At 37.3% G+C, this 12,290-nt stretch overlaps 1 protein-coding gene and 1 pseudogene across 1 annotated transcript in view; both read left to right on the plus strand.

Annotated features, from left to right (window-relative positions):
• IFI44 (interferon induced protein 44) overlaps positions 1-6,164 on the plus strand; it is a 27,915-nt gene extending 21,751 nt beyond the window's left edge. Inside the window, 4 exon segments of the mRNA XM_074381057.1 lie at positions 2,663-2,834; positions 3,874-3,974; positions 4,666-4,840; positions 5,840-6,164. Of these exon segments, the coding sequence (XP_074237158.1) occupies positions 2,663-2,834; positions 3,874-3,974; positions 4,666-4,840; positions 5,840-5,886 (495 nt within the window). The 3' untranslated portion in view covers positions 5,887-6,164.
• Positions 6,165-8,408: 2,244 nt separating this feature from the next.
• On the plus strand, positions 8,409-8,966 carry LOC141580281 (large ribosomal subunit protein uL14 pseudogene; annotated as a pseudogene).
• Positions 8,967-12,290: the final 3,324 nt, after the last annotated feature.

Consider the following 12,290-nt stretch of genomic DNA (forward strand, 5'->3'; position numbering starts at 1 on the left):
TTTCATTCATGTACTTTTTCAAGTGAGGTTTTTTGTGCTTTGTTTGATCATTTGTGTTTGATTTCTTGTTTACATTGAAATTATATTGCACTTTACACTGAAAATTGATTTACATCTTTACATATCTAGTGTGCCTTTTCAAAAACACAACAAGTTTTGTTTTTTTATTCATGCAAGATTCTTTCATTCTTTAGTATGGAGTTATCTTGTAAATGCGATTTTAAAAAATATTCTTTTTTTTAAATAATACCTTTTTTTAATAGAGAATTTTAAAATAGACAGAATACTTTAATGGATTTCCATGGACTCAGCTTCAAAAATTTTTGATCTACAGTCAATCTTGTTTTATCCACATCTAGCCACCCACTTTCTCTTCTCTTGTATTAATTTACAGTAAACCAAGAAATTATAAAATTTTATTAAACATTGAATATACATATAAATATATAAATAGGAGCATATATGTTTCTCCTTAAACATGGCCATAATACCGTTATCCCACCTAAAATTAACAATTGTTCCAGAAATTATCAAATACATCTCAATGTTCAAATTTCTAATTGCTTTATAAATATGCATCTTTAAGATTGTTTGAAAAAATGTCAAATAGATCTATTCAGCCCCTTGGATTTGGTATGTTCTGCCTTTATATCTTTTGCTTTTTTCTTGCCATTTGTTTAGTAAGAAATCTAGTTCTTTTGTAGACTTCTATGCAATCCAAACTCTGTTATTTGCATCCCTCAGGGTAGTTTTACATGGTCCTCTGTTTTCTATGTATCCTGAATATTGAGAGTTGAATCCAAAGCATGTTTCAGTTCAGATGCTACTTTATAGATTGTGTTGTATTCTATGAAAAGGTGCACAATTTGGGGATTTCTCACTTTTCTAATATTGATATTAGTCAATGTTTAATGCCTAATCCCATTTACTTGTTAAGGTATAAAAATAGTGACACTCTGTATTATTTGTTCACCATTTTACATATGAAAGATAAACTTCCCCTCATTCACTCTTTGATTACCCAGCAGCACAATTTAAAAAGACCAACAGGATACATGCTTGAATTGTTCTCCTTTTTACAAGATTTTGAAATAATAACATCCCCTTTGCATTTGCCAATAAGGTCAAGCTATTATTTTATTGTTATTAATAACTCAATATGAATTGAACATATGTTGTGTGTTTCAATCCATTGTAGGTTTTCTCCATACTGATGTCAAATTTACCATCTTGTATCAGTGGGAGCCTCTACAATTTGGATCCTGAGTACTTCTGACATGAACTTAAAAGTCTTTTTTATATTCTTTGATTCTTGCCACAGTTTTGAAACAGCTGTTTCTTCAAGTAGTCCTGATTTGGGCATTCGAAATGTTCATAGCTACTTGGCTGGTCATTATTTCTTGCCTTTTTTAGTGATCAGAGTTATTTAATATATATTTTCATGAGAAAACAATAAATTATAAACTTATACAGAAATTTCTTATTCAAATTCAGTACTAAAAATTTTTTGCTTACTCTCTTTTCTATTACCTGTATATCTGCTTCTCCCAAAATGAGAATTTCCATTCTCAAAAACACTGGAGATAACAGAATATCATGTCACAACTCATTTGCTTTATCTTATATGATATCTACAGTAGTCTCAGTATTAAGGCTCTATCAGTACCATGAACAATTTCATCATAATCATTTAATATCATTTCATATAATCACAATCAAAACTGGAAACAAAACATTTTAGCAGATCTTTATAGTGCATTGAGGTTGTATCATTTATCCTTGTAGGGGTATACAAATTACTGTATTTTAAAGTCAATCAGAAATAGTTTCTTTCTGTATTATAACCACAACCGTTCACTAATTTGTTAAATTTATGAATTGGTTTTTAAGTTAATTTGTTTTTCTATTTATGTTTAGCGTTGGTTCAAAGATCAAATATACAAAATAAGGTATATTCAAATAATCTATCTTCCTTCTCTGCCACTTCAAATAAATTTCTCCCATCTTCCTATTAGTAACCATATAAAATGTATAGTTTATTTGCCCTTTTAAATGTATAACGAAGTACATACAAATTTGTGGCTACTCCATTCTTGGAGAAGTGGTACGAAACTATGTTTTATTGACATATCAGACTATGTTTTATTGACATGGCATTTTTCTGATGCAGATGTTTCAGCAGTTAATAACCTTGTGCATGTGTCATTTTGCATTTTTTATGGTATATCAGTGGGACGGATTCCCAGCAGAGAAAGTGCTAGCTGAAGAGTAAAGGCATCTCATCTTGAACCTCTCCCCTCCTTGCACTCTGCTTGATGCTACCAGCCTTTTTTCTGAGTGCTCTTACTTTTATCTGTGGGCAGATTGCCTCTCTTATCTAGAACACTTTCAGCCATATCCTTATCCTCTTTAGCAGACCAGCTCCTGCTATTTTAGCTCTCAGATTACATGTCCTTTCCTCACAGAGGCCTTACTTGACTAGGTGAAAGGACTGCTAGCTACTTGCATAATGCCTTTTCTCTCTACCCAGATTGTTAGCCTCATCCTATTAGAGACTTTTCTGTTTTGTTTACCATTTGGTTCACTTGCACAGTGCCTGGCATATAGTTTGTGCTCATAAATATTTGTTGAATTAAAATGTTGCTTTATGTCTACTTTACAGTTTAATCCCATGAAACCAATCACATCAAGTCATGATAACTACATTGATTCCCCGTCGCTGAAGGACAGAATCCATTGTGTGGCATTTGTATTTGATGCCAACTCAATTGAACACTTCTCCCCTGAGATGATAGCAAAGATCAAAAGCATTCGAAGGGTGTTAATAAAGTGTGGTGAGTCTCACTCCACTTTGCTACTAAGGGTAATTGACCAGATTGTATTTTAGAATGGCTTTTGGACAGGATAAAGAACTTAAGAAATTGCATATCTCAGCCTTCCCTGGCCTACCAGCATGCTTCAATCAAATTGAGTATTCATTAGCTATATTACTTATGCAAGTAAGTAAACTCTCTGGGCCTCAATTTTTAATCAGTCAAATTAGTATAATGATATTACCTACCTTAAAGTCTTTTTTTTAAGAATTAAAAAAAATTAATGTATATATGAAGGGTAGTACAATCCAAACTACATGCTACCCCTGTATCCTCCCATGCATTTATTGACAAAGATAGGGCCTTGGGCCTTGAGAATTAGAAAGTTTAAAGAAACACTTCAATAAGGAAAAAAATAGGAAGGTAAGAAGTTTGGTAGGGAGAGGTAAAGAGTTGGGAGAAGTAACTAGGATCAGAGATTTAGGGTGACCCATTCTGGCTTTTCTTGGTCATTTTGAGTGGGAAAGAGTCAGTTTATCACTTTTCTTAATTTAGAAGCAGAGTGTGATCAACTTACCTGCTTGCTGAAATTTAAAACTAGGCAAAGGGGAGACGTGCAGAGAGATGAGTGCTAGTGTTGTGAAATAAGTGTAGTTTACTTGTGATACTTTGACCCATTCTGTCTCCTTCTTGAGGACTCTTCTCCCCCATCTTGTTCATTAGAGCCCTTTGGTATTTTTTCTAGTCTCTATCTGACCCCAATTTCTGGACAGAATATGAAATCAATAAGCAATGTTGTAGTATAAATTTTAGTTACCTCTTCCAAGAGGTGGTTTCATTTGAAGCCTCATTTGTTACCATGGAAGACAACGAAGGAAATTTCCCATGTCAGAGAATTTTCAGATACTAATAAGTAGTTCCAGGGAGTTCTTTTGCGGGGTGAAGGTGACGGAAGGTGGAGGGAACTTTCCAAATTTGAAATTGCTCCATAGTTGATAGTTGAGTAAATTGAAGATACTGTAGCTATCTAAAATGATTTAAAAAGTTCTGTTTGTCATAGATATGGTACATGTGGCTTTGCTCACTCACGTGGATAACATCGATCTGATTACAAAAGCTGACCTTATAGAAATAGACAGATGTGTGCCTGTGAAGTCAAAGGTAATGACTGATTCCCTTTGTAAACACATTTTCCGGGGTATGTTACTTCAATCACATATTAGTGTGTAAAAAATAAAAACAAACAGCTACTGGGATTAAGAATAATTTCAAAATTCTTAAACACCAATTGGGGGAAGGCAATGATAGCTAATGTTTATTGATTAGTAAGTATGTGATAGATTTTCTTAATCCTCATAACACGCCTATGAAACGGGTACTGTCATTACTACATTTTACATGTGAGGAAACAAAGAAAACAGAATAAATATTTACCAATGTTTATTGACAGTGCTGAACAGTGACAGATAAATATTTTGAACCTGGGCAATCTGGTTCTAGAGATTAAATAGTCTAAGCAAGAATTAAACATCAAACTACTGTAATAAAATGAACTTATCCAGAGAACGTCTTGTAAAAGAAACAGGAGAGTTACGGACTGTAGTGTAGGTGTCTTTAAAATTTTGTTTCTAAATCATTTAGAATCCACTGCACGTATTCCAGATTACAATTGCCAGTGACATTAGAACTTGACGTGAAGTTCTTCAAGGTACATTGTGAGCCCCGATCTCCATTTTTCCCAGTAGAAAATTATTGCCAAGTTACTACATTTTGATATTGCTTTCATAATTTATATTGACATAAAATAATATTTTCACTGTTTGGCAATGTCTTTTTAATTTCTGTATTGCAGATAGAGGAATTCCAAAGAAAACTTGGATTTGCTCTTCCTGACATCTTGGTGGTTAGCAATTATTCCTCTGAGTAGGAGTTGGATCCTATAAAGGATGTTCTAATTCTTTCTGCTCTGAGACGAATGCTGTGGGCTGCTGATGACTTCTTAGAGAATTTGCCTCTTGAGCAAACAGGTAGATGTGTCAGGTGCTGTGGAAGCCTGGAAGGGGTTGGGTAGTTGGCCACTTTATGCCTGGATCTATCAGGTACCTGTAGCTCTCTGTTTCTTTCTGGGCTGGTGCCCTATGATCAGTTCTGTTCTTTAATCCACTGCCTGGATGCGTTTTTCTCTCCTCACATTTCCCTCTCTTCCTGGAGTTCACCCTAGGGAATCTGCACTACATTTTTTTTCCCCTCTTGTCTTAGATGAAAGTTTTAAAATACTCCATCTAGTCCTTCCCACTCTCTGAGCATCCCAAGCTGTATCCCTTGTCTCTTTTCTCAGACTATGCTGCTTTTTTTTTCATTTTAGGTTTTGGGGTACATGGGAAAAACATGTAAGATTGTTGCATAGGTCAGTGCACATGTCAGTGCGGTTTGCTGCCTTCCTCCCCATCACCCGTATCTGGCATTTCTCCCTAGAACTGGATTGGATCAGCATTGCTCCTGATCAGATGCTATCTTTGACTATTTGCTCCTTCCTTAGGACCTTATGCTTCTGTCTTTCTTTGAGTTGCCTTTTTATTCCTCTCCTTCATCTTAGTCCCTCTTCATGCAGTGTGCTTATTGCTAGGTAGAGGTATGTTCTTTTATGTTAATGACCTCAGAATTTAGTATTACATAAACTTGCTTCTAATAACCTGTGCATAGTACAGGCTGCACTGTTTCATTTAAAGATTCAGCAGAGATTTCAGTTTATTGAACTCAAATCTTATTTTAGTGCTTGGGAAATCATATTAGAATATCATATCCTCCCCAGTTCTCTCTTGCTCAAATTGCTGGAAAACTTTCAGATGACTAACTTTGTTGCCCTAACTCTGCCATCTTGGATTCCTCATCTCTTCTCTTCCTCATGGTACATGTGCTCCTAGTATTGGTGTTGGTTTAGATCTCCAGTGACCCAATGTTCCTTTTCCCTCTGGTTGCCTTTCCCCAGATAATCCATTAAGAATATTTTGTTTCTCTTTTCTCAGGGAATCAAAAGAAAGAAATTATCAAGTATGCAAAAGGAAAAAAATAGATATGTAAAAGATTCACATATTAATAACTTTTATCACATCACAGAAGAGTAAAATTCAGAAAGGAGAAAGCACAGACCAAAGAGAAGTAACTAAGACTGAAGAGACATTTTATTTACATATAGGATGAAGAAACACGTAGAACATCGTAGTACTTGTAAATCACTAGAAATAGGTTGATTTAAAGTCATAATTGTGAAAAATAGTAATTTTTCTCGGATTTATATTCTGTATCTGTGAAAAAATTAATTTCTTATAAAACTTGGGTCTAATTTGATAATGTGTGTGAGTGTGTGTGACTTTGGAAAAAAGTTGATTTGTCAGGATTTTCTGATATTCACTGCTTTCGTCTTAATTTTGCCTTCTGATTTTATTTCTAAAGCATGTGCTTTTAGTCTGTATGAGTCCCTTCTTAATGTTGTATTCTTTAGCCTAAAGCCATTTTTACTTAGCATTTGAAACTTACTAAATGCAGTAATTAATAAGAATTCCATAAGACTAAAACTGAAAGAGACTATAGCTTGATCACTTTGTAGTTATTACTATTTTAGTTACTAGTGACAACACTCAACCTGAATTATATGAGTAAAAAGGAGGAGTGTAGTATTGGATCAAGTAATCAAACCATAGAAAGGGCATAGAACTGGCTTCAGAAATAATTGAATCTGGGGATTCAAAAACGGTTGACAATTTCTCTCTCTCTAGCGTCTCTCTATTTCTGTCTGTTTCTCTCTCTCTCTCTCTCTCTCACAGACACACACACACACACACACACACACACACACACTCTCACTGCTTCATTACTTATTTTATGTGTTGTTATCATTCTCTCAGGATAGCATCCTTGATAATCTTAAGCTATCTGAATTCAAGTCTTATAAATAAGTCTAAAATTATTAGCAATCACTTTTAAAAAGCTTTTAATTAAAATATAGTCTAAACATGAAAGGTGCAAGATTCATGTATATGGCTCAATGCATTTTTACAAACTTAACAAAACCAAGAAACTAGCACTCAGATAAGAAAAAAAACTTCAGCAGCAGGCATCTCTGAAGTCTCCTTTATATCCCAGTCTAGTTATTAGCCAGGGTATTCACTATTCTGAGAGGCACTGTGCATGTTGGAAGCTTAATCTCTTTCACCCCGCTGATGATAAGCCTTAGCTGAAGGCAAAAGTCCACAAAATGGGCAAAATTGAAGGCAGTACATCTGAGAGTTCAGGACAATTTTGACTCATCTGAGGTAATGCATACTATTTTGATTTATGCTGTGGTTAATGACCTTGCATTTAGTACATAGGGGATCCACATGATCAGTCAAGTAAGCATACACTGTGAGGAGAATTAAATTGTGGAAATCTGTGGTAATTCTGCGGAAGAATTCAAATGGATCATGCCAATGGCCACCAGATAAAGCCTAGTTGCTGGCTCATAAGAGATTAGAATACAAAGGCTGGTATACTGTTCCATTCTTTGGATGTATCTATTTGGGTACATAAAATAAGCAGGGATATTGTTGTTCAAGCCATAAACGTTGGGTAGAATCATGACATACTCCTTTATGGAAACTACTAATGTAATAACACAGTATTCAGAATGTTAATAGAGAATTTCTAAGAGACGACTTTTGGTAAGATTCTTTGAAAGCAAAGAACCATGGGTAGACTATGTAGAAACCTTACTAGTAGCCCCAGGTGGCTTCAACTGGATTCTGACTAGAATACAAAAATGTTGAGCTTTGAGTTTGCTTAACCTTGGGGTGTAGCAATGTCTTAGGTCAGTGGTCCCCAATATTTTGGGCACCAGGGACTGATTCCATGGAAGACAATTTTTCCACAGATCCGTGGGGGGTCAGACGGTTTGGCAATGATTCAAGCACATTACATTTATTGTCCACCTTATTGCTATTATTATATTATAATATATAATGAAATACTTCTATAACTCACCATACTGTAGAATCAGTGGGAGTCCTGAGCTTGTTTTGTTGCAATTAGAAAATCCCATCTTGGGGTGATGGGAGACAGTGACAGACCATTAGACATTGGATTCTCCTAAGGAGAGCACAATCTAGATCCCCTACATGCTCAGTTCTCAATAGGATTCATGCCCCTATGGGAATCTAATGGCACCACTGATCTGACAGGAGGCAGAGCTTAGGCGGTCATGTGAGCATTGGGGAGCAGCTGTAAATACAGACGAAGCTCCCCTCGCTCACCTGCTACTCACCTCCTGCTGTGTGACCTGGTCCCTAGCAGGCCACAAATTCATACCGGTCTGTGGCTTGGGGGATGGGGATCCCTGGCTTAGGATACTATTATAGATGTGGAACGACAGAATGTGAATAAACTCAGTTTCCTAAGTTGTATTTCATCAAATCAGAGTCTACACATCATGCTGCCTATATACAAAACTGAGCTAAGAGACTCAGCATTATATGGACTTATCAGATTCTACATCATCAATATTGTAAAAGTTTCATCAAGAATTAAAATGGGTCATTCTGCCCTTTTCCAGTGTTGAAGATGGCTAAGCAAGGATGTAGTGGGTCCTCCAGTGTGAAATACTGAAATTCCCTGGGTCTGCCGGTAGGAGCCACGATCAACTGTGCTGACAACAACGGAGCCCAAAATCTCTATATCGTCCCTGTGAAGGGCATCAAAGGGCAGCTGAACAGACTTTCCACTGCTGGTGTGGGTGACATGGTGTTGGTCACAGTCAAGAAAGGCAAACAACCAGAGCTCAGAAAGGAGGTCTATCCAGCAGTAGTAGTTCAGCAAAAAAAGTCATATCAAAGAAAGAATGGTATGTTTCTTTATTTTGAAGATACTACAGGGGTCATAGAAAACAATGAAGGCAAGATGGAAGGTCCTGCCACCACAGGACCAGTTGCAAAGGAGTGTGTAGACTTGTGGCCCAGGATTGTGTTGGATGCTGACAGCATCACGTGATTTTCCAGCATATTTGTGTGCAAAAAAAAAAGCCAACGAACTACTTAAAAATATTTGCTCTTCCCACTTCCAAAAATCTAATTGGAAAGGGCAATTAAAATATCTGTTAATAAAAACTGGTGATGATGAGGACATGAAGGACTAGGTGGTTGGATTGGGTGAATTTAAAGTAGAAAAACCATTGGGAAGGATTTTTGGTACCTGGTTGTAGGGATAAAAAGAAGACTGATGATGCACTTACAGAACTTTATCTTTCCAACAAAAATTTTCTTTTATCTTGCCAGATCTAGTTGTATCAGGTTTGGGCTGCATATAGCCTAACCCAGCATAGGGAGGTGTGACTACTCAGGATGCTGTTTCAATCCCTGTGAATTAGATTTGCATATTGGTAAGGAAACAATGGACTTGATAGAGACTCCATCTCATGCATAAACTGGTACTGGCTCTAAGTGCTGCTCCACTGCCTGCAAGTGGTGTGGTCCCATCACTACTTATATTTATATTTCTTCTTTGTGGGGAAGGCCTGGCAGGGTTATTCCAGCTATTTGCTCCGTGTAGATAAGCAGTAGAGACATGCCCAAGGAATAAAATCTGGCAATAAAGAGGTACAAATGGAAAGCAAAATAATTGTGGCAGATGAGAAGGGCGGAGATAAAATGTGTAATGATGCTGGGAATGGACACATCACTTTTTTCTTAAGAGAATGTCTCAGAACAAGAGAAAAATACTCTTAACTGTTTCTCTATCCTGTAGTGCTGAGCAATTAATGGCTCAGAAAGAAGATCCTAAAATTTTTCTCCCACTGGAAAGGAGAATGGCGCTGAAGCCAAGAACTCTGTTTAGGTTATTTCCTGAAAAGACATCAATGACCCTTGACTTACCTCAATCTTAACTGGTTGAAATGTTCATTTGAATTTTATTTTGTTGGTTACATTTATCTTATTGGTTCTGTTGTAGCCTGGAGGGCAATCTTACCCTTGAGCTGAGCTGGATGTATTGTGACTCTCAGCTGGGTATGGCTATGAAGAAAAACAGGCCAACACTGCATTTCTAATAGGTTGGAATTCCCTTTGCTCTTCTGAATAAATCACATGTGCATGTGGAAGAAATATTAAGCAAACAGGACACTTAGGACATTGGAATGAGGTCCAAGAGAGTAAACTATTGCCTGACACGATGATCAAATATCATTATGGATTTGCCTTTGAGAACTTAAAGTACAATAAAAAAATAGAATGAGACAAGGAATGCATAGTGCTTGACACAATGCAGGGCACGTGGTTATCAAGGCTCAATAAAATTGAATTATTGGCATTACCTGGAAAAAAATGATTATGGGAAGTTTTATGCATATTAAATTGAATTGCATCTAGGAGTCATCACGCTCAACTGAAAATCTTCTGAAGGATCGGTATTTTGGGTGCCAATCATACACTTGAATAGCACTCATGGCATAAACAGTTAGAAGCAACTATACTTACGGTATTAACTAAAATCAGCTCCAGCATACTAAGAGGGATTTGGGAGCCTTTGGAATTAAATTTGATGTGGTAATCAAGTGTAGATGGCTTTTCTGGAGGCTTATTATTATGAGAAGGAATTTTAACTCAGGGACACTAGAAGGAGATCTTTCTCAGGAATCTTGCCTGTGTGAGGTAGGCTGGTTAGGAAGACAGTAAAACTATTTGAAATTTAAAAAGAAAGAAAAAAAAGGAAGAAGAAATAAGGGAGGAAAAGAAGAAAGAAAGGAAAAGAGAAAGGAAGGAATTAAAGAAGGCAGGAAGGAAGGAAGGGAGGGAGGGAGAGAGAAACTGGGTTAGGTAAACTAGAGGCTTAGGCTGTGGAAACACTAACGCCAGCCTACTATGGCTAGCTACTACTGAGAATGCAGTTTTTACCGCTAATTTCTCATAACCCAAGTACCCAACTTTAAAAGACGGCCATGTTCCTTGTGGTGAACTTGGTTGAGATTGGACAGATTAAGGATCAACACCATTTCCTCTTTATGGGAAACAGATGCTGCTTAAAAGCCTTTATCAGTAAAAACTTGTTCTGTAATGGCTGGCATATGCTTTTCTCTCAGACCAGATGGTACTTAGAATTTACTGGGCAGTGGCCTCTGGGCACTACCCCAGTTACAGGAAAATATATAGCATGCAGAAAATGGAATATTTACTGGGATGGGCAGTAAAATGACACAGTAGTATCATTGATGTGTTGCGTGCTCAGCATTATTTAAATTTCCTACCATAATTGTTTGGTGCGATAAAAGAAATACAGACTCATTTATAGATGTAATTGAAAATAAAACTTTCATAGACAGTGAACTTTCACAGTGCAGTGATCCCCCATTTGATTAATTACCTGTGGAAGCTAATTGACCAGAGAAAGAAGTAAATTTAATTTTGGAAAAGTATACATGCAATTGGATGCCTCTGTCAACATCTATAAAATATGCAAGTAATTGTGAATAAAAAATTAAAATAGCCCATCTATTAAAAAATATCAAAACACTTGCTTTATGTTCTTGGTCAACATATTTTGCTGAAGGGATTCCAACTCTAAATTTAATAATGCAGCTCTTGGTGGCAAGTCTTGCACCTGCCATGTTCCACGAGCAGTAGCTGTCTAGGTTCCAGGCAGTCTGCACTCAGAACTCAAAGCTGCCTCAGGTGCTAGCGGCAGAAGTACCCAAGTCACGGCACCAAAATATGTTGGAGGCAGAAATTATCTGAGTTACCAGCAGTGAATCTGTATAGACCTGCAGCATCCTCAATTCTTGCCTCCTTGGAAGGAACAATTCAACTGAGGAGCATAAGGCAGAAAAAGAGACCAAGACAAGTTTCAGAGCAGGAGTGGAAGTTCATTAAAAAGCGTTTGAGCAGGAGGCCTGGGTGCAGTGGCTTACACCTGTAATCCCAGCACTTTGGGAGGCTGAGGCGGGAAGATCATGGGGTCAAGGGATCGAGACCATCCTGGCAACATGGTGAAACCTCATCTCTACTAAAAATACAAAAATTAGCTGGGCGTGGTGGCGTGCGCCACCTGTAGTTCCAGTTACTCAGGAGATTGAAGCAGGAGAATCGCTTAAACTTGGGAGGTGGAGGTTGCGTGAGCCGAGATCATGCCACTGCACTCCAGCCTAGGTGACAGAGCGAGACTGCATCTCAAAATAAATAAATAAATAAATAAATAAATAAATAAAGCTTTAGACCAGGAAAGAAAGGAAAGTACACCTGGACGAGACCCAAGTGGGCATCTTGGAGGTCAAGCACCGTTTAAACTTGAACATAGGATTTTATATGCTGGCCTGCTGTCAGTGTCATGTGCCCCTTCCCCTTCATTCTTCCTTTAGAGCGAGATGCCCACATAGCGGTGCCCTGCTTGCGCTTGGGAGCTGAGCATGTGCAGTGTGTTTAGTGGAGTTGTATGCGTGTTCACCTGAGGCTTTCTTCC

This window comes from Saimiri boliviensis, chromosome 11, assembly GCF_048565385.1.
Source record: "Saimiri boliviensis isolate mSaiBol1 chromosome 11, mSaiBol1.pri, whole genome shotgun sequence".
Taxonomy (NCBI): domain Eukaryota; kingdom Metazoa; phylum Chordata; class Mammalia; order Primates; family Cebidae; genus Saimiri; species Saimiri boliviensis.